This window comes from Carya illinoinensis, chromosome 11 (assembly GCF_018687715.1).
Source record: "Carya illinoinensis cultivar Pawnee chromosome 11, C.illinoinensisPawnee_v1, whole genome shotgun sequence".
NCBI lineage: Eukaryota > Viridiplantae > Streptophyta > Magnoliopsida > Fagales > Juglandaceae > Carya > Carya illinoinensis.
The window spans coordinates 10762807-10782940 of record NC_056762.1 but is presented as its reverse complement, the minus strand read 5'-3'; the positions used below and the strand labels follow the sequence as shown (position 1 = coordinate 10782940).

The 20134-nt window shown below is 35.2% G+C and overlaps 1 protein-coding gene across 2 annotated transcripts; it reads left to right on the top strand.

Moving 5' to 3' along the window:
* Window positions 1-10121: 10121 nt before the first annotated feature.
* Window positions 10122-19699, top strand: LOC122280958. 2 transcript variants are annotated; one of them, XM_043092113.1, is made up of 7 exons: window positions 10122-10274; window positions 15604-17221; window positions 17312-17393; window positions 17567-17633; window positions 18388-18567; window positions 18680-18740; window positions 19033-19699. In XM_043092113.1, the coding sequence occupies exons 2-7, from the start codon at window positions 15994-15996 to the stop codon at window positions 19251-19253; spliced, it is 1839 nt and encodes a 612-aa protein (XP_042948047.1). In that variant the 5' UTR covers window positions 10122-10274; window positions 15604-15993; the 3' UTR covers window positions 19254-19699. The 2 variants fall into 2 exon arrangements, with proteins under 2 accessions (XP_042948047.1, XP_042948046.1); XM_043092112.1 differs by having other exon boundaries at window positions 18382-18567.
* Window positions 19700-20134: the final 435 nt, after the last annotated feature.

Sequence of the window (20134 nt, the reverse complement as noted above, 5' to 3'; positions counted from 1 at the left end):
TTTTCAAATATTCTCTTTGATTACTCCATTCAGAAAAAACCAGTCTTTTGATAGACTAGAATGGAATAACTCGTGTTGGTTCTTAATTTTTAAATTATCTTTTGCTTAATCCTCAATAGATTAGTGCTAATAATATATTAAAATTATCCCTAACAGTTCTTTTATGGCTTTGGAGCTTCTTGCAAAACGTTGTCGAGTGCTTCACACAAGAAGGAGAATGCCTAGTGGGGATTGTGGTGGAATGGTGTTATGCTTGGTCTCACCTAATAGTTGAGATGTAGGATCACCCGGCATACATGTGGAGGTGTTCTTGAGTTGGTTGGCCGGGTAGAAGCATTCCCGATACAAATTTCTTTATGTGATAAGTTTGTATGATGAATATCTATGTGATAAGCACTTGTGTGGTAAAGGATATCTATGTGATGAGCACCTGTGTGGTGGAAGAATGTTTATTGGGGCTAATGTAGAGATAGAATTGGTGTAAACACATCACTTGTTGGGGGGAACAATTGGGTAGCAAAACATGAATTTCGAATCCCTAAAAATTTTGTTCAAACTCTAAAATCCAGAGTGGTAGAGAGATAAATATAAAAACTAGGTTTCACAATATTTATCGGGTATTTAATGTATGCTCGAGAAGCTCACTCGAGCAGTTATAAATGTTATGAGGCCTCACTATATAGAGGTTTTATTTTAGAAAATTGCTAGAGAGAAGCCCTAATTTTAACACACTAGCCACACCGGCCAGTGTGTAGATGACACGGATTTATCTAAATAAAATAAAATAATCTCACAACTCCCTCACCCAAGTTCACTGTGTTCACCTTATCAAAGCTAGGGTTCACTGTTGCTCACCTTGCCACAGCTTCCGGTGGTAGACGAAGACATCGTTACTTCAACTTCCAAATTACAGTTTTTCAACTTCATAGTGTTACAAGTTTTAAAATAAACTATATTTTATTTTATAAAAGGGAATATTCTATAACCTAGTGCTTAATTAAGAAGAAAAGATTTATTTTTAAAGGCGAGTAACACATCAACCCCTATATTTTTTAAAATTCACATTAAACAGTGACCCTATGGGACTATGATACAGTTGTGACGTTCCAATCAAAATTAGACCTAAACATTCTAGGTAGTTGCTTGCTTGATCAAACAGTGCCTCCCACAATTGTGCTTTGGGTTGAAGCCTGAATGTCCTAATTTGGAATGCATCCCTGTGAGGGACCACAAAGCATGCTAGACTTTGTCATCATCGAATATTGGTGACTGCTAACTGTAGTTTGCATTTGAACCATGTCCTTAGCTTGTGGATCATGGTGTTAGTTATGATTTGAATTTAACTCTTCTTTAGGCTAGTGTTCATAGTAATGAACCTTAGCCTCATTTATTGCATTACTGGGAAGTGGTAGATGTTCAAGTTCGTTAACATCATATTCCACGTATATATGCAATGTCTTAGAATTTCTCTTTTGAATCTTCTTGGCTAATAGTAAATCTATTACCGCATTATGCAAGTAACAATTTTGGGTCATTATATAATAGGTTTTAATTAAATCAAAACTAAGTTAATACTTCTTAGTAGGAGTGAAAACAAAGCCAAAACATGCTAGACACAATATATCACACAGGTCATCCAATAGAGGTGTAACACAAGTACATCTCATTAACTAGACAGTTACTCCTCAATTATTTGTTTGTCAACATATCATCCACCAAATGAGTAACAAAAGCACATGCACCAGTGCGACATGCCAAGGTTTTTGTTAAGGACTAGATGGAAGTTCTAACAAAAGATCCCCATTAACAATTGTGTCTACCACAGTGTTAAGTCTAAGAAAACAAGTATGGGGGTAGATCAAAGTAGGGCATAGTACAAAGGTTGTATGATCAAAACTTAATTAATTTTATTAATGAATTATAGACATCGAGAGTTGTTTGTGCGCATCTAAATCTAAATGTGCATTAGGACTATGGTCATGGTTGTGGGTCTTTGCAACGAGAGTGAAAGAAGAATAAAGAGGTAGAAGCATAAAAAAGAGAAAGAAGAGGAAGAAAATGAAAATGGTAGCACTTGATTTGATTGATTAGGGTTTCTTATTTATATATAAATCATAACGAGCAAGCAGGTCATTAGCAGTCAGATGGGGAACCTGTAGGGAGAATATATAGCTTGTCTTGAGCATAGCTATTAATCCATTTATATAATGTTTACAGTTGGCCTATGTAGATATATAAAGAACTAAACAAGGAAATATACAACTAGAGCAATTACAAGATAACTGATGAGCTATTTACAGAAGGAAAAAAATAATGCAGTGTAGAAATAAATGGTAGAGATTGCCGCAATCATTCATGAGGAACGATATGGGCAGTAAATTAGAAGATATGTCTCTTCATTCCCCCTTAAACTCAAGGCGGGATTGGCCCGACATAGAGTTTGTTTCAATTTGGTAAGAACTTTGGACTAAACAAAGGTTTGGTAAATATATTAACAACTTGATCTTCTCCAGAAATATGTTCAAGCGGAATGACACCATGGGATACTTGTTCATGAACAAAGTGTAAATCGATTTCGATGTGTTTAGTGCAATGGTGAAAGACGGGTTTTTTTGTTATGTTAAGAGCACTTTTATTGTCATAGTGGAGTGTAGGCGAGGATAGCACATAGCCCATAGTCTTAAGCAAATGCAATACCATATAAGTTCAACAGTAGTGGAGGCTAGTGCTCGGTACTTAGCTTCAGCGGTGGACCTAGAGACGGTTGCTTGTTTCTTTTCACCCCAAGAAAGTAGGTTTGGACCCATAAAAATTGCAAAACCAGATAGTTGAGTGTTTGTCATGCCAAGCACCTATCCAATTGGCATCACCAAAACCAATGAGCTTTTGATTAAGTGAAGCCCAACGCTGATGGTGCCCTTTAAATACTAAAAAATCCTCTTGACAACAATAAAATGGTGGTCACGTAGTGCCTGCATGAATTGACAAACAAAGTGCACAATATATGTGATATCTGGCCTGCTGAATGTGAGATACTGGAAGGAGCCAATCATTTGGGGATACAAGGTGGCATCTAAAAAAGAAACACCATAAAAAACATTGGGTTGAGTGCCTGAAGCAAGAGGTGTGTCAATGGGCTTGACACCTTCAAGTTCGAATTTGTGAAGTAAGGATCATAACAAGTATGAGAGAGTAAGTGTATAGTTTTAACGAGCAACCTGTATGCCAAAAAAATAAATAACTCTCCAAGGTCCTTCATGTGAAACACTTTGGACAAATGAGATATAAAATGATGGATGGAGGTTGCATTAGAACTAGTGATAATAATGTCATCAACATAAATCAAGAAAAAAATAATAGCATAACCTTGATGATGAAAAAATAATGATATGTCGTAAGGACAATGCTGAAAACCCATTTACTAAATATAAAAGCTAAACTTCATGTACCAGGACTGTGGAGCCTATTTGAGACCATAAAGAGATTTCTAGAGACGACAGACATAATCCGAATGAATGGAACCTCAAAACTAGGAGGTTGAGCGAGAAACACTTTTTCTTGAAGGTCACCATGTAAAAAAGTATTGCTTGCATCTAACTACTTTAATGACCAATTGTGAGAGAGAGCCAATGTGAGAATAAGTGTAATAGTACCAAGTTTGAAAACTGGACTAAAGGTCTCCTCATAGTCAAGTCTATGAAACCGAGTAAAACCACGTGCTACAAGTTGAGCTTTGTAATGCTCGATAAACCATCGGCCTGAGTCTTAATTCTAAAAACCCATTTACTCGTGACCAAATTCTTGTATGCTATTTTAGGAACAAGGGTCCACGTATGGTTGTAATGAAGGGTAGAAATCTTGGATTGCATAGCATGGAACCATCGTGGATCCTTAAGAGCTTGCTTATAAGACTTGGGCTTTGTGGGTTGATTCACTAAGGTAGTTGCAAAACAAGTGGGGATGAGATAATGGGTGGAAAAAAAAATTTTGGGCTTCCTGGTGCCATCCTAAGTACGTGTAGTCATGTGGTGAAGTCTGGTGAGTGCTAGGTCATGAAGTGGTGCCATGGGGTAAAAGAGTAAGGGAGCTACGACGCACAGGTGATGTGGATTGGTCTTGGTGGCTTGGACTAGGAGAAGTTGACAAGGAGTCATGCACATAGTCATCACGCATTGAGCATAGAGCAGGTGGAGTAATAGGAACATGCTGAGTTGAGGTATTTTGGAGGCTAGGTGGAATAGCATGATTTCGAAACAATTTCAAGGAGTTTGAAGACTAATTTTATGAGAAGAGAAGGGAAAATAGGTCTTATAAAAAATGACATGGCGGGAAATATAGATGCAACTAGAAATTAAATTGATGCAACAATAACCCTTGTGATTGGGAGAGTATCTGAGAAAGACATAATGAATGGATCTAAAATCAAGTTTAGATCAACCAAAAGGAGTGAGATTTGGATAACAAGCGTAACAAAAAATACGGAGTTGAGTGTAAGGAGGTGGTGCACGGAAAACAACTTTATAGGGAGAGTTTCCATTTAGAATAGGAGTCGGTAACTAGTTAATAAGAAAGATGGAGGTGGAAAAATTAGCGGTCCAAAATTTAGGTGGGAGAGAGGAATGTGCTAGAAGTGTAAGACTGGTTTCAACAATATGGCGATAGTGATGCTTGGCTAAACCATTTTGTTCAAGAGTTCCAGGACATGAAATATGATGAATAATTTCTTTGGAATCAAAGAAATTCTTTAACATGAGATTGACAAATTCACCACTTCCATCACTTTGAATAATTTTAACGAAGGTGTGAAATTGATTTTCCAACATTTGTAAAAAATTTGGATGTATTTGAAAAGAAAAATGCTAACTGCAAGTGTGAGAGGAAGTCGCCGAGCAGTTGGGTCCTACGTGTCCTTAATGAAACAATGCGTATATCATGCAAAATATTCTTCCTCCTTTTGTCTCCCCTCTTATCTTCTCCATCTTCTTCCTTTCTTCATCTTCTTCGTCTCCCCTCATCTTCTCCTCCCTCTACTCAAACACCATTTCTCTTCCATTGAACCCATTGACCTTGCTTCAGTGATGTATGCAACGAAAGAAGAAAAGCAACTGTGATTTTGAAGACCCAGTCGCCCCTTTTGCGCAAATCACGCTTTTCAATCCTACCCATAACCAATTCTTCGATTTCCAGGCCGAGATGAGCTCGGAAGCACAAGTGCAAGCTCAAAAGTGTGCCCTCCGAAGCTCGGCCCAGTCCTTTTTCACCAAGAATTGAGAATTTCTTCATTGGAAATTCTACTGCCTCTTGTAAGTTTCGATTCTTTATGACTAGGATTTCGTTGAAGTCATTTGGTGATAGAGAAGTGTTGGCTATGGAAAGCTTGTTTAAGTCTCACCCAAATGCTTGCTTGGTCATAGTCTCAAATTCAATGAAATCAAGGAGGAAGTCGAGTTCTGAAACCTTTCTTAGATGAGGGGTTCAGGGTAATGGCTATTAATCCAGATTATGATTATATATATATATATATATTTATATATATATTCAAGAATACTCATGCGAAAGCGTGGTTTAATAGGCTAAGGAAAGGAATTGTGGATCCTGGGGTGTTTTTTTGGGTGAATGCAGCTCGTCTCTAGGCCCTCGAAACAGACTTCGAATCCGACTCTAATCAACTGGATAAAATGCTGATTGCAGCAACACAGTGAAATTAAATCCAGGCCTTCCACTCAGCTTGGAAACAACTCTTGAGACTAGGTAAGGGCCATTGTGCCCCCACTTGTTCCCATCGAAAGTCAGTGCAAATTCTTCAATGAACTTGTAAAGCAGAGGATGATCTGCCTTTTTCATCTACACACGAAGACGACTCAACCCAAAGATTTGCCTTTTTCATCTACCCACTCGAAAATGAAGATGAGAGACCCACTCGAAGAAGAGAGACTGATGAAGAAGACAACCACCTGATGTCTTTCTTTCTTTTTTTTTTGTCATTTTATTTATTTTATTTAATTGACGTGGTCTGCGCGCTTACCCCACGTTTGCATTCCCCAACTGACTGTAGCAAGATTGATTTGAAAAACATTGGATTTTCAGGTCATGGGGAACTGCTGAGTATATGAAAAAATTAATCAATTATAGCCAAATAAAAAGGGAACCCATCATAAGAGGAAATGGAACTTGGTCCCCATACATCCATACGTAAAGTGTGAAGAAAAAAGAGAGCATGCATGGTACGAGATGTTAAGGGTAATTTGGAAGACTTCCCAAGAGTGCAACTTTCACATAAAGGAAGAGTTTTATTTAAATTTGGTAAACATTTAAACAAAGAAGCAAGAAATCTTGAGTTGGGATGACCCAAACGTGCATGCCATGTGGAACCTGAAACTTTGGGGACTTAAAACGCAACTGGAGAGGAAGAATGAGGCGTTGAATGTAGAAGGTATAAGCCACCTTCGACTAGTCCTTTAAACATCACTCAATTCGTCTCTAGGTCCATGATATAAAAAAAAAAAAAAATCCATGGATAGAACAAAAAACAACAATGTTAGTCATTAGTAAATTGCGAAACAGAGTAATTTATTTTTAATGGTAAGCACCACAAGAGCATTATTTATAGATAGGGAAGTATGTAGAACAACAAAATTAACAGTGGTAGAAATGCGAAGATTAGACCCGTTACTGACCATTATAAACTCAGTTCTAGTATAAACTATTATACATTGTGCCTCAGAAGTGGTAAGAGCCATATGCTAGTTGGCACTAGTGTTGGTATACCAAGTGTCCTCCAAGGTGTCTCCAGCTTGAACATAGAGGAATGTTTGGTATTGTTTTGCCTCTTTGTCAGGTGAATGGCAACTGTTGACCTTGTGATTGGGGCCTCCAGAAGCAAGTAATGCGACCTTTGCAGCCAAAAGAATGACCACTTCCTTGAGATGGTGTGTGTTGTGTGTGACCAGTAGGTGCACAAGTGGGAGGATGACCACTGCCACCATTTCCTTTGTTTTTGTTGTGATGATTTTGTGATCGTCCACAACCAGAGGAGTTGCTAGGAGGATAAGTGGGAGAAGAAGCATCACGTTGAGTATATAAAGCAACAAGGGAATTGGCATCTCATGTAGCAAATATATAGAGCTCAAAATCACGTAGTTTGTTGATCACGACCTCAAGGGATGGAAAGCTATCATACGTGTTAATGGCTACAACAATTGGGTTAAACTTAGAACCCAAACCTTTTAAAATAAAGATGATGAAATTGTGACGCCCCAACTCCCACGTACAAAAAGGCGGGAATCGTCATATCGAGATGATGACAAAACGGGTCATACACTTCAAAAGACAAGTACTAAGTGTGTGTACATGCAAAAAGTGTACAACAAACATCGCAGTGGATTAATAAAAATAGCCAACTAAGTACCATAATTTTTTATTACAGAACCACCAAAATAAAAGTCCTTCAAAATGGTTATACAATTATCCAGCGAAAATAAAGTGAAAGTCAAAATTTAATATTTTCCGCTGTAACTTTTTAAATTAAGAAACATATTTTATTCATAAGCATAAAATCTTTTGTATCATAGCATGGAAGGAATAGAAAATTGAAAAGGAACTGTAATTCTCGTTTATTTTCAAAAAATTATTTTCTAAAGGACTTGCCACAAAGACAGACGTTACAATAACCAACAACCTAATTCTAGTTTTCACTCATGTTAAATGCTTTCATTTTCAAATATACAACATACAAAATCTGTCATGTTCAAAATCTCTTTTACTTTTAACATTTTTTCTTTTCTGGAATTAAGAAATCATGCTTCAAATAAAAAATCTAAAAAATGTTGAGAAAACTAAGGGCCATGGTGTGGTGGCCTGACTTGGGCTACCTAATGGGTGGCCTATCTTTGGCCTCCACGTGTCTGGTCCATGGGTGGTCTAGCTTGAGCTACTTACACTTGGGCAGCTTGATTTGGGTTGAGCTAAAAGGGTGGCTACCATCAAGGTAGTTTGTTCAAACCACATAATTCTTGAGCTACCTAATTACTCAAGTAAAAAAATATAAAATTTTTTTAAGTCACAAAGAGATTACATAAAAATAAATTCATAAACTGATATAACTTAATATGATATGTCAGATTGTAAAGTTACTTTTATTATAAAGTACATCTAATAGATTTTATGAAACTATATCAGTTTGTAAATTTATTTTATGTAATATCTCTATGTTTGTAACATTTTTCAAAAAATATTGAGTACGAAAGTTTATTCTTCTCTTTTTTCACAATTCCCCTTCTAATTAGTTTTAAACCGTGAAAAGCAAATGAAAATAATCCTAATTATTTCATACCCACAATGACATTAATAGAATCTACATCCTCTCCAAATATTATACTCACACATCAAATATTAGAGCATTTTATTCAAAATGCATTATCTTGGAAAAGCCTTGATTTTTTTTTTCTTATCTCAAGGATTTGAGTAAAATCTTTGTATGATCTTTTAAATTTAGTTATAATTTTTTTATATTGTTTGATTTTTAATACTATACAACATTTTCATCTAAATATTTAAAAACATCTATTGCAAGAGTATTGAGGCCATTTAGTAATGAAGAATTCCACAAACTATACCACTATCCCACTTTTATCCTATTATGATAAAGTGATATTATTTATTAATTTTTAAAATTATTTTACAAAAATTAAGAGATAATTTGAAAAGTATCACATTTATAAAAATGATTTGTATTATGGGATAATAATGAATTGGTTTTAGATAGTGAGATGAGAATTTTTGGTTTTAGATGAAAGTTTAAAATATTATTTTTTAATATTATTATTATTTTGAGATTTGAAAAAGTTGAATTGGAATTTAAAAAAATTAAATTATTTATTATATTTTATGTAAAAATTTAAAAAAATCGTAATGATCAGATAAAAATTTTGTGTCTTATCCCACTTGCCAAACCTGGCCTTAAAACCTACTTGATTCAACTTGTTTGGGAACTAGAAGATGGGCACTCGTATAAATAAGCAAGACAAGCCCATTCCAATGTAACTTCGGCTAAACGGTAAGAGCAGTCTCATTGGATATTCTATATCCAAAATAACTTGGACTTTTGACTATTTGATACAAAATAAACTTACAATGGATTAGCTATGGGCAAAGTTTGTAGCTTTTAGCTATAATATTCTAAAGGAAAATATCAAATTTGACATATACTGTACAAAGAGTAAATCTTATTTTATTATTTTTATAACACTCTTTTCTCTCCATCTACATCCACAAACTTTCATCAGTTTTTTTAAATTAAATAGTAAAATATGATAAAATAGAATATAATAATAATAGATAATTAAAATATGATAAAATAAATTAATAATTAAAAAAATTAATTATTTTTTAAATTATTAATTACTCATTACTATATAATAAATAAATAGATAATCTAATGTTGAGATTTAATATGAAATAGCTAAAGTCAAATCCATCTTATATTATTTTATTGTTATATAATAAAAAAATAGCTATTCTAGTATGGAAACTTATGTAAATAAAATAGTCAAAATCTAAATTCATCTTATATTTATCAAAATTATCATTTACATATGTATAATCCATTAAAAAGACTCTATGGATTCTGTAAAAGTAAAAATAAAGTACTTTTTAACTATTAGGGATAAAAAGCGGCTCACAATGGATGAGGCAAACTCAAATAATTTGATTTTGAGTTACAGAATTTGCAAACAGAAAGTCAAATTTGATGCTTATAACTCTCTTTCTCTTCTATCCATTTACATCCACAAACATCTATATAATTTAATTAGAATATGATTAATAATTAACATATAATAGATAGAATAGTAAAATATGATAAAATAAATTAAATTAATAATTAAAAAAATTAAAGATTTTTTAATTATTTAATTACTCATTACTAATATAATGAATAAATAAATAATTCAATGTAAAAATTTGATGTAAATAATCAAAATCAAATTCATCTTATATTATTTTTTATTATTATATAATAAAAAATAACTGTTCTAATATATAAATTTATGTAAATAAAATAACTAAAATTTAAAATCATGTTACATTTATTAGAAACATTTACATATGGATAATCCATTGACAATTCTCTTTTAGCCCAGCCGTCACTGTTGCAAATCCACGAGCACAACTGCACAAGCAACTCACGTCAAAGAAAAGTTGTCTAATTTTCCGACCTCTGTCTGTCGCATTTCTTCTTACAATCCCTGCGACTCAAATCAAATCCCCATAACAAGGTGCTCTCTCTCTCTCTCTCTCTGTTCCTTTAACGTTGTCGCTCTAGTTTATCTATTGTTGGATCTGTCTTCAATTCGTTGCAAAGTTACCAAATTTTTACGAAATGGATATTCGTAGGGATTTTTTCTAACAGAACTAAGCGTTATAAGTGTTGATTTCATCATTGGAAATGTTTGTTTTTCTTGGTTTGACTCATTTTCTTCTATTCGTAGCATTATCATTGATACTCTGTTTAATTGCTGAGACGAACTGAAGCATATTAAAACGAAGTACAATCAAAATAAGAAAAAGTTTGGCGGTTACGCGTCTCGGCAGATCCGAGATTCAAAATTTTTGTGCTGTTTTCTTTGAAATGAGATAGTCGTTTTATATTCCTGATAAGTATAAGACTTTGCTCTGATGAATGCAAGTGCTGAGAAATTCCTAGAAAAGAAACTTGGAAAGTTAGTTGATAAAGGCTAGTTATGACTAGGAATTAGCCTGTCCTCGATGCTTTGCTTCCCCTTGTTATGTTACAAATTTACTGGTCAATTGCAATTTAGTAGTCAAAAGATGAACTCAGGATGAGCTTAGATTCGGATATTCTGGTTTGATTTCACACCAGGAGTTACTTAACACCAAAACTTGGAGGGTGAGGTATGGCATCCATGTTTTACTCCCCAGCCCTAGAGGTTTTTTCAAAGGGCTCTTCTTTTTTGACGTTCCACTCTATAGAGAGAAAAAAGAAGAAGCAATTTGTGTTTTGTTTTGAGGTCAAGTCCTTCTATGATGTGCTCAACCCTCAAGTCGGAGGTTCATTTCCTTGAAAAAGCATACAGAGGAACAAGGCTCCTTCAAGTGTAGCATTCTTTGGTTGGACAGCAGCCATTGGGAAGATTCTTATGGTGGATAATTTGACAAAGAGATAGGTTAAAAGGTTGGTTGGCGTTATATGTGGATCCAGAGTGGCGAATACATCGACCACCTTCTGCTTCACTTTGAGCTAGATAGGGAGTTGAAACTATTGATCTTTCATCTTTTTGGGTTTGAGTGGATTAATGTCCCAGTAGGTACTGGAGTTGTTAGCGAAACCCTTTGGGTAGCTGCAGTTATATTGAAGTTTGGAAGATTGTTTCTTTATGCTTAGGGTTGTGTATTTCACAAGAGTGCAATGCAAAAACCTTTGAAGATGGCAAGATGACAGTATTAGAGTTAAAAGCCATTAGAGTCAGCTTCCATCATGGTTGGATGGCTGCCTGCAACAACTCTTGATTTGCTAGTTTTCTAGATTTTATGGACTCTTATTGTTTTTCCTATTCTATTTAGTAGGGTGTGTTCTCTTATATACTTCCTTTGTACGTGAGTTGCAGACCTGTACGCTATTTAAACAATCGACCTAAAAATATTTTGTTTTGAAATAATTTTTTGCTCTATGATTCCTTACTTTTAATATCTCTGTATTAAACCCCAAGGGGCTGGCTCAAGTGGTAACGACCCTTGTCTTAGGAGTATTCTCCTCCCAGGTCTAAGGTCTGAACCCTTAGGTGCAAACAATTTCTTGGGGCCACATCCCATCGGTGAAAAGCTGATGATTTACCTAAGCCATGTGCTTTGGACGTGTTTAACCAAAATAAAAGATATGTTTCATTTGCACACTGAGATTCCTCGTCATCAAAGAATATCTTTGCATCATTTGAAGTGATGGAATCCGTTGAGTCATGGTGGATTTGTTGACTTGGTGATCTAGCTGATTGCTATAATTTCTTTACCATACTATGTGCAAATACTTTTTACCCTTGAAGATTAATTTCTTTTAGGTTGATCATTGTTTATTAGATAGCATCTGTCTCAAAATACTAAGTTTGCTCAACTATCACTGCAACACTTACTACCATTTCCTTCCTGAAGTTTCTGCCATAAACAGTGCATCTACTTGAGCCTTGGGAATATGTAACCACAAAACCATCCTTGTACCCATTTTTATTTACCCTATCTTCTTTCTCGTACTGAACTTTCAGAGAATTCATGAATCCTAAAAGAAAATAAAACTTCATAAAAATTTAGAAATTGAAAACGGGAACAAATCACAAAACCAACATCTCCACAGTCAAGGGCTTCATTTTTTATCCAAATACCCAACTAACTAAGAAGGAGACTTATAAAAAAAAAACTAAAAAGGAGAGTAAGAGGGTCAAACTTGGGGTGGCTTTTAAAACAGGGAGGTGATGGGAGTGGGTGATAAGATGTGACAGTTGGAGATGGAAATGCTCAACCAACCAAAGACCAAACTTAAAGAGGATTGGAAAATTTCTCTGGTCTTTTTTTTTTTGGGAAATGATCCCGTGCATTTCACTTTTTTTTTTTTTTTAATAAAATAATGGGAAGTTGATCTGTCAACTTCTTATTTGATGGTGTAAAGGAGCTTTTGCACCACATCCCCTGATGGAAGATGAACTCTTTTCAATATGATATTGTTCATGGCATCCGTCGTAATTCAGTCTCATGGTTTTTCTTTATTTGAATATGGCACTTTTTCCTTGCTTATTTTGTATGCGAGCCTTTGGTTTAGTGTTTCTATCCATCGGGGGTGGTTATTGGCAAGAATTTACTGAATCCATCATTTGGGCTTGTAACAAATTATCCTGTTACTCAGCCTAGAGACTTGAGCTTGTAGAAGAGAGTTTCCTTAGAGTAATTCCTTTTCCTTTGTTTGGAATTGCCGCAACCAGTTTTTTCATTTCTGTTCTGGCCGGAACGGCTGGAATTTTCTGTGCCAGAACAGTAGCTGGCACGGCTTAGAGGGATGTTCCATACCGGCTGAAATTCTGGTCATTTCGGCATGTTCCAGTCCATTCCGGTATTCTGGCCGAAATTAGCATTTTGGTGCGAAACATTGATGAAGAAAAGTTTGTAATAGAGAGTGATGGGGGAGGAAGGGGAAGAAATACTCTCTATGAATTCTCTAGAATCATGATTAACAAAACAGAAGGCATCCAAGATTAAAAACTGGGATGAAGATTGAGTTTTTATATTTTGAAGAGAAATTCTTACAGCTTCTCATGAAGAACCTGATGACAAGACAAAAAGATGTTATAAGAAGACACAGAGGGCTCAACCTGTTAAAATATGAAGTTTTAGGAACTAACTCCATGTAAACAAACAAGAATTACAGACAAAAGGCATAACCATTAAGAATTGAAACCCTATTGGGAATAAATAACCAAAGAGAAAAAGAAGTCACCCCCACCTTCTAAAATTCAAAAACAGCCCCAAAACTTCCTCTGATGCTAAAACATGGCCACCTACAAAAGAGCAGTCACTTCTCTCGCTCTCTCTCTCTCTCTCTCTCTCTCTCTCTCAAATTTCTCTCAAAAAAGAATTTTCTCTAATTCTCTCTCTTAGCTTTCAGGAGCAACGAGAAAACTCTCTCTTAACTTATTTTTTTGGAATAAACTCTCTTAGCTTTCTGGAGCAAGTACTCCTGAAAATAAAAATATCCATTACCCTCTTAACTTTCTCGAGCAATGTATACTCCTATAAATAAAGAACCTTCTGTACAAATGAAAAACCCACTGATCCGTCAATCTCTTTGCTTTTTGCTATGTTTCATTTTCAAACAGCTTTGAGTAACTTTTCACTTTTTATTATAATTTTAATATTTATATTGGTATTTTTAAGATTTAGAATGTAATTTATATATATAATTATTTATATATATATATAATTTATTTATATATATATAATTTATTTATATAATGACCATCCCGAAACGTATCGGTACCAAAATATTTCGTACCAGTACCTTAATTGGAATGATCACCAGAACAGAATTCAAAATTTGGCCGCAACTCAAGTATTCATAAATAGAATTATGGAAGGTGGATAATCCCTAGTATGGCTTAGAAAGCATTATGGAGTTTTAGAATTTCAAGATTTAGCCATTGCTTAGCTCAGAACTCCTCCAGCAATCTTATTGGCTTGGTATTGCTGCTGTGTTAGTTTGTAGGTTTAAATGTTGCGCAGACTTGTGCACCCAACAGATTATGAGCATTTGTGGTTGTATTTATCAACTATTATGTGTAATTATGTAAGAATTCAGAGGCCTGGCAAGTTACTTTTGCTTAATAGTTTGACAATTTGTTACAGATAATGTAATAATTATTTCCAACTTTCCCTAGTCTGGTTATTTAAAAATCCTGTACACTTCTATTATGAATAATCCTGTATTTTACTTCTTAAGCAGAAAAAGAAAAAAAATGGGTTGTGGCTTATCTTACTATGAATAAAACGTGTCATTTATTAGGAAGCTATTCCATGCTGATGTCTATATTGCATTAGCTTATGTAATCTATTGTCAGTGACACAGTCATCTTTTGCTATGTCGAATAGTAGCAATATGTATTAGAAATCTGCTTTATAGTAATTGGGTGATTGTATTTGGTTTGATGTATTTCAGGAGATTACTACTACAAGTTTAGAATGGTAATTCTTTGAATTATGGGCTAGGAGGGTAGGAGAACATTGTAATGACCCAAGCATTCACCACTTTCCTATATACAATTCAGGGTGTTACAATCTCCCCCTTTAATCCTTGATGTCCTTGTTAGGCCATTCTATCATAGGTGGCATGACTTAAGTCCCACACTTCTAGTTGGAATTGATTCATATACCATTTGTAATGACCCAAGGAAGGCCCAAGCCACATTTGGGGTCTTACTCCAAAAGGACCAATCAATGTTATAATTCGAGCCCCTTGGAATCCATTATAAAAGGCAGCTACTTCTCATTCCCAAATAATGTCAAATCCCATTCACCACCTTCTTATATACGAACAAAGGTATTATAACATGTGTAACTTCCCTTCTATTTGTGAATGGGAAGTTTATATGTATTTTATGATGATGATACTTACGTAGACCTGTCTTTTCTACTCTTCTGCGACAATCTAATGCCTTCTTCTTCTCAAATAAGAAATTACAATAAAATTGAGTATAACTTCCTATTTTGGACTGTATGTGTCATTTACCAGAAGATAGCTTTCATATTTTTATTGTTATTGGTGTCCTCGTGTAAATTTACACATTATTGAGAACAAGTGCTCCCATTGATTATAAATTCATCACAAGAAGCCAGCTCAGGTCTTGGGGGTTAATGCCTTCCTCCACTTATTTCCTCTATCAGTCTATTACGTGACCCTAATCTTTTCTACAAGAAATGTTGAGCTATGCTCTTGGATCTTTTACTTGTGTTTTTAATTATATGTTTGACAAGCAGGACTTCTGTATAAGTCTTAGATTTCTTTTATACCATATGATGCTTACTTATTGTTTATATTAACAACTGTTGCAGGGAATTGTAAAGAAAGGGACTAAAAAGAATCATACAAACAAGATTGTACGTGCATTTAAACTATGGGGAAGAGGCCCGCAAGGAGACATTGATTGGAGATTGTTTGGAGTAAAAGTGGATGATGGAAGGAAGAATGCCATGATATCTGGTAGTGGAAGGTCTTCAATGCAAAGATTGATATATATGGCTTCCAATAATATTAGCTAAAGATGGATGTGGTGAGTATAGTAAGCGATGCAGAATGGAGTTTGTGGGCTTAAGAGGAGCATGGAGCATATTTAAGAAGCACAGTCATTGTGTGAAGATTAGTGATACATTAGCTGGTTACTTCTTGAATGAAAACTAGTCCTGAAAGTGGTTTATGTAGATTCTTTGGATACTGTTGGTGGAATGACAGGATCGGGAATGCCTCAAAGTAATTTAGAATCAAAGAAAAGAAGAACGGAGAGGGGATTGCCTACTGCCCTTGAAGTAGATCAATCTCTTCAGTCTCCAGTCAAATTGTGCTTAGTGTTGGAAGAAGAAATGGCAGGGTCTCATGCAGAAGTAAGTTGTTCTCAAGTGAAGGTTGAGGGAAAGGAGCAGAATGAGAGGCATATTGGGTCAGAAGTTAAGGGTATGGACTGTGATCTTCAAGAAGTTGCCACTAATGTTAAGCATTTTGGGAAAGATGAGAAGAACACTGTTTCTGAAGTTTCAGAGATGAACTCAGCAGATGTAAAGCATAAAACCCTCGTCCTTGGAGAGCATGTTGGATTTATTGAGAGTGCAAATACTGGTTTCACAGAGAAATGTGATGATGACCTAAAGAACAAATGTATTTTATTTGACCAGAAGAATCTGAAAACTTATAGTAGGGAGAAAAGAGGTAGAACTGTCAGTGAGACAAGTGAAGTGTCCTCTACATCCTTTCAAAATAGTTTAGAATCCATCAAGGATGATACGCAAGGGCTTATGAACCAACTTTTGGGTGAAGTACCGACAGCTGAGTTAATGGAGAAGTTAGATACCTCACTCTCAGGAGAGCATGCTGCCATAAAACAGGTTATGAAAGATAAATTGATCGTGGGTGCCTCATTTAACTACATGAATAGTGAACTTGCATCTAAGGACTGCAAGGAGAGAAGCAAAATGACGAATTTGGAAAATAATTTATGTGAAATTAGTTTTGTGAATGATGCTTCTGTGCCAGATGTCCCTAAAGACCACAAAGACCATAAATATGGGGGAAAGCATCATATGAACCATATCACAGGACAGTATACATCTCATGTAAATGACGAGCTTGATAAACCTGCATCTTATGGTAATGGTATTACTACAACTAATTTATCTGGATGTGATCCTTCATACAAACACCTAGAGCAGATGGATGTTGAGATAGCCGAGATGAAAGCCAGTCCATCAGACTTAGGTGTGGTAGAAGATGACACTGATTCGGGCATTGTTGTCAAAGAACACAAATTTTCAGAAATATTGGAGTCTCCATCAGAAAAATCTCTTTTGGATTCTTCTAAGAAAAAGCTTCTCATCCTTGATCTGAATGGGCTTCTTGCTGATATTGTTCCTTATGTTCCTAATGGGTATAATGCAGACATAATGATATCAGGCAAAGCAGGTGAAACTCGACACTGAGCATGAATATAGAGTTTGGCATTCAAAGACTCAATTCTAACTTGACTGTCTCTCTCTGTTCTTTTTTCCCCAGTTTTTAAGAGGCCTTTTTGTGACGATTTTCTGCAGTTTTGTTTTGACAGATTTGTAGTGGGTGTTTGGTCATCAAGAACCAAGTAATAATCAATCTGTCTGATTACTCTTTTTCCTCTTTAGTTTGAATTATTCTTTTTAGAAGATGTGTAGTCTATCTGTGATCCAATCAGCTTCATTTTTTATGATTGATGAATTTGTGCCTTAACTGTAACATTTTGTGGGAACTTATCAAAACAACTGTAACATTTTGTAGGAGGAACATGGACAGGCTGATTGATATACTTATGGGAGCTTCCAGACACAAGTTACTCTTCTGCTGGGTAATTGTGTTTTAAATCTTCATTTGTTGTTACTAAATTTCATGTTTTTGTATCAATTTCTGGGTATGAAGTTTGCTTTGCATTTTATGTTTCCCTTTCTAGTTCATCCTTCACCAGTCACGACCACTCACAATTTTAATGTGGTACTATAAGAGGTGAAGTGATGGCTGTCGTATTTGATTAAACTTTCCTTTGTTGTAATTGGCTGCCTCATAAAGTTCCAGTACCTACTCTCTGAACTTCGTTTTTTTTCAAGATTGTAGACTTGTTAAATTTGTAGTACTTTAAAAATCTTTAAGGAGTGTCCACTCTCTGCTTGTCTACTTCCCTCACTTTGCCTCTATGATCAGGTGCTGCAGCAAATTCATAGTAACATTTTCAGAGTTACTACCATTCTAAAATGCTCCCGATTTGTGAACTTGTGATTTGCTTTAATAAGTTGGAATTTTTAAAAAGCATAATTTCATCAAACATTTGTTGTGTATTTTTTGTTCTTTCTGTCATGCAATCTTGTTTGGTGAATGATGCAACCAATTAAAATGGATTGGCTCAAATGGTAAGTACCTTGGTCGTAGTGGTATGCTCCCTCTATGTCTAAGGTTTGACCCCTTGGGTGCAAACAATTTCTAGGGGTCCCATTGATGAAAAGCCGATGATTTATCTAATCCATATGATGTTGACAAAAACCATGGCTTTTAGCAAGTCATCATATAGTGCAATATTTTCTAATGGTTTTTTTTTTTGGCAGGATCAGTCACACTGTACCAGTACCGGATTCAGTACTGTTGAGAATAAAGAGAAGCCTATGATTTTGAAGGAACTTAGAAAACTATGGGAAAAGCTTGAGCCTAATCTTCCATGGGAAAAGGGGGAGTATAATGAAGCAAACACATTGTTGGTCGATGATTCACCATACAAGGCTTTACTTAATCCAGTGAGCTAATCAACCCCACTGTCACTTGGGAAATATGGCCTGTTTTTGATACTCTGGATTATACTCCAATAATGATATATTTTTTCATCTTTGCATCTTCTTGTTGCTATAGGTGAACACAGCAATATTTCCACATACATATCAATATTGGAACGTGGAAGATATGTCGTTAGGTGAGACACTTTGGGTTAATGGAAAGTGAAAGTTCTCTGTCCTAATATGTATCTCTTCTCCAATCACTTAACAAAAAGTTATAAATGAATGACTTCGTATTGTTGCTGATTTTTAATCCCAACCTGTGTTCTTTACGTTTTTGCCACTGGAACTTGTTATACTGTTGGCTATGTAATTCGAACTGCAGGTATGTCATTTTGGTAATTTTGGAATGTAAAGTGTTGCACCATCTTACTTTTGCTCTGATTATTTTACAATAAGCCACAATTTTTGCACTTGCTTTCACCACAGGACCTGGCGGTGATCTTCGAGTTTATATGGAAGGGTTAGCTATGGCCAAGAATGTTCAGAAATATGTTCAGGAGAATCCTTTTGGTCAACGTGCCATTACAGAATCAAACCTATCATGGGGTTTCTACCGTAAGGTTATTGAGATTGTCAACGCACACCCACCTCAAGATGATTCCAATACTACCAATGCACACCAACCTCAAGATGATGCCAATACATGATGCTTTGCTTACCAGTAGTGATGCACTTCATATAATCACTCACCCAAGACAGAAAGTTCCAAATTGAATTTTGTTCAAATCAACACAAGTGGAGAGTACTCATAGGGATGGTTGAGATGCTGGTGGGTGTACTTCAAATGTGAATGGATGTTGTATGATAACCTTACATACTTCAACCTAGTTCTACTGTAAGTGGTTCCCTCCCGCCTTTATATTAAGGGCCTTTTGTGTCGTGACCCTTGACTTTTTGTTGTTCCCTAACCACATAACGTTTCAAGATTATTGTAGTAAAAATCATCAGAAGGCTTTCTTTTGTTCTGTTCAGCTTTAGCTGTAACATGATGTACCAAGCATAGGACAGTATTCAGAAAGAAAATTCTTTTTGATATGCAGTTTTTTGTTTCATGTGACAATTGGCATTGCAATGTATCTTAAAGTTGAGTTTATTCCTTGTATCTTTTTCAGTAGGAAACATGAGTAGGATCATATGTAATAATTTAAGTGATTTCTATGTAATATTACTGTAGTGAGACTTGAACCCCAAGCATGGAGCGAGGTAAAGAGTTCTTTTAATATTAATCTGTTTCGTACTTCTCCAATTACTTTGTTCAATCTGTATCATTTCACTTTCTCCAACTTCTGTCGCAGGAATCTGGTGGTCGGTCGTCAGAATCTGGTCGTTGACAGCCACCATTAATTTTTTAAAAATAAAAAAATAATTATAAAGTTTGATTCTGTGTGGGTGATATTTTAGTTACGATGAAAAAGTTAAGGTGATAGTTCTTATTTGGAAGGTGAAAAAATCCATTTGATATCACATCCTGATTTTATATATATATATATATATTTTCATTTAATTATAAGGAATAGAAGTTAATTAC